Here is a 2,124-nt window from a genome sequence, read left to right on the forward strand (position 1 = left end):
GAAACACGCTTTCAACGTTTATCAGTGTTATTTTTATTTATTTATTTTTTTTGAAATTTAGAAACAAATTTTATTTAAGATCTGAAATACAATTCCTAAAATATCAACTTTTCCAGAAAACAGTGGCTACACAATAATGCATTGCCGCTATCATGTTAGAACGTGCAATAGACTAAAATACAAAAACCATGAAACAAATCACCATCCTTCAACATTTTGAGCAAAGATAGATTGCCTAAGGAACAACATAGATGGACTTGCACAGGATGGGCTGTTTTACTTCAAGCACCATAAAAAAAAAGAGCACAAATGCATGGGTTTTCGGGTATATACATCAAGTCAAACATTTGGCACTAGGAATCAGGGTGTTTTTTCACATAGCATTAACACATATTAGAAAACTGTGTAGTGTCAAAGGGATAGAACCACCAGCATTCAAGCAATGTTGTCAACTAGGCAATAAAATGTTCTACTGAATGTTTCATCTTTGTCTAATTATTGCATACACTGGTAGCAACTTTGAAACAAGAAAAGGAGCTTCACTCCTTTTATTTTCTGTTTAAAACAGAATAGGAATCAAACCAAAACAGAAGCCCTGTTATACATTAACAACTTTAAAGAACATCAATTATACAAGAAAAGGACTAAGAACAAAAAGTGTTTACAGATACCAGACTCAGAACAGTGAGTGGTCAGTAGACCCTCACAGGGCTTTGCGGTGGTACTCGGCAGAAGCCACTTTGTAATCACTGGCAGTAAACAGAGATGCAGCATTCTTTGCCAGATATTTTAGGAAATCATGCAAATAGCCCAACAACAAGGCAAGGCTTTTCTCATCAAAAGGTGTATAGGCCAACATTGCTCCGATTCTTACAGATAATCTCAGTAGGTGAGGCGCTCCATAAACCTGGGACATCGGTGCATCAGGGTAAGCCAAGAGAATTTCAGCATACTGGGGCCTCTCAAACTTGTAGAGCAGCTGAGTGCCCAACATCACATTGAAATATTCTTTTATTCCTCCCACGACTTCGTTAACTGCATATTCCTTATTATCAACATTGCCCTGCGACCACTTACAATTAGCATACTCTTCAAGAATTGCATCCACATTCTTCTTTGCAGGAAGTTGGAAAAGTTGCTTCTGCCTGGTAACCAAGTCCCAGTCCTCAACAAGCCATGGTTTTAATTCTTCAGGAATCTTCACTTTAACTTCCATTCTATTCTTAAATGCTTCTTCACTTTCAACAGTTGGATCCGCCCGGGCCCTTTTCTTCCGTGGAGGCTGAGGTGCTTCGCTGGTACTGCCACCATCTCCATTTCCAGGAGTCTTCTGTTTGTTCTTTCTTGTCTTCCTAGCAGATTCTGAAGGGGGGGTCTCTGCAGAGCAACCTCCCCATCTTCCTGGGAGAGCTGGCTCAAGATTTTTCTGCTGCGGAGCAGCTGTCTTCTTTCCAGAGGAAGCCCCTCTCATCTTACTTCTCTGCATGTTGCTTCTAGTTGGCTTTTTGAAGTTGTCTTCTTCTGCAGATTGTTGTCCACGAGTTTGAGAACCCTGCTTTCTGGAACTCATTCAACCCTGTTTTTATTCCAACCAACAATCCTCCTTCTTTCCCTTCTAAGAACTGCTAGTGATTTCCCAGATGAAATCTTACAGGTCTTCTGGGATGGTCTGGAAGGATGAAGTAGGAAACACAACCCAAGATTCTGTAATCAGGGACGGTTCTGCAGTCAGGATCAGATCTCCTGATCCCTACTGTAGAGCAAACTTAGCTTTTCTGACGGTGACCTGAAACGAGAGTCCAGTTCTTCCCAGCAGACGACGTGTGATCACCGCCGTTCCTCCAACCGCCATCTATCAGTGTTATTGACAAAGGAATCAATGTAGTCCCTTCAGCTCAGGGCAAAAGGTCAAGGTGTTCCCTTCATGAACTTGCCCAAGCCTAGGAAAACTGGGGTCCCCTGTCCAACCTTGAATGGGAGGTAATGCTGGATCAGTAGGAGCTGGAGTTTAAGCCCCTGGAGGGAAGCTCAGCTGCAGCGCCTCCCCTGCAGCCTCAGGGTGAGGTGAACACACATCTGAGTCCTCAGATTTACAACCAATAAGATGGTCATTCTCTGTCTGAT

At 42.5% G+C, this 2,124-nt stretch overlaps 1 protein-coding gene across 1 annotated transcript; it reads right to left on the reverse strand.

Moving 5' to 3' along the window:
• Nucleotides 1–703: 703 nt before the first annotated feature.
• Nucleotides 704–1,847, reverse strand: LOC128582650 (mortality factor 4-like protein 2). The gene has a single exon (XM_053586724.1). It carries the CDS (start codon nt 1,568–1,570, stop codon nt 704–706), a length of 867 nt encoding a protein of 288 aa, XP_053442699.1. The 5' UTR covers nt 1,571–1,847.
• Between the last annotated feature and the right edge of the window lie 277 nt (nt 1,848–2,124).

Source organism: Nycticebus coucang, chromosome 1 (assembly GCF_027406575.1).
Source record: "Nycticebus coucang isolate mNycCou1 chromosome 1, mNycCou1.pri, whole genome shotgun sequence".
NCBI classification, from domain to species: Eukaryota; Metazoa; Chordata; class Mammalia; order Primates; family Lorisidae; genus Nycticebus; species Nycticebus coucang.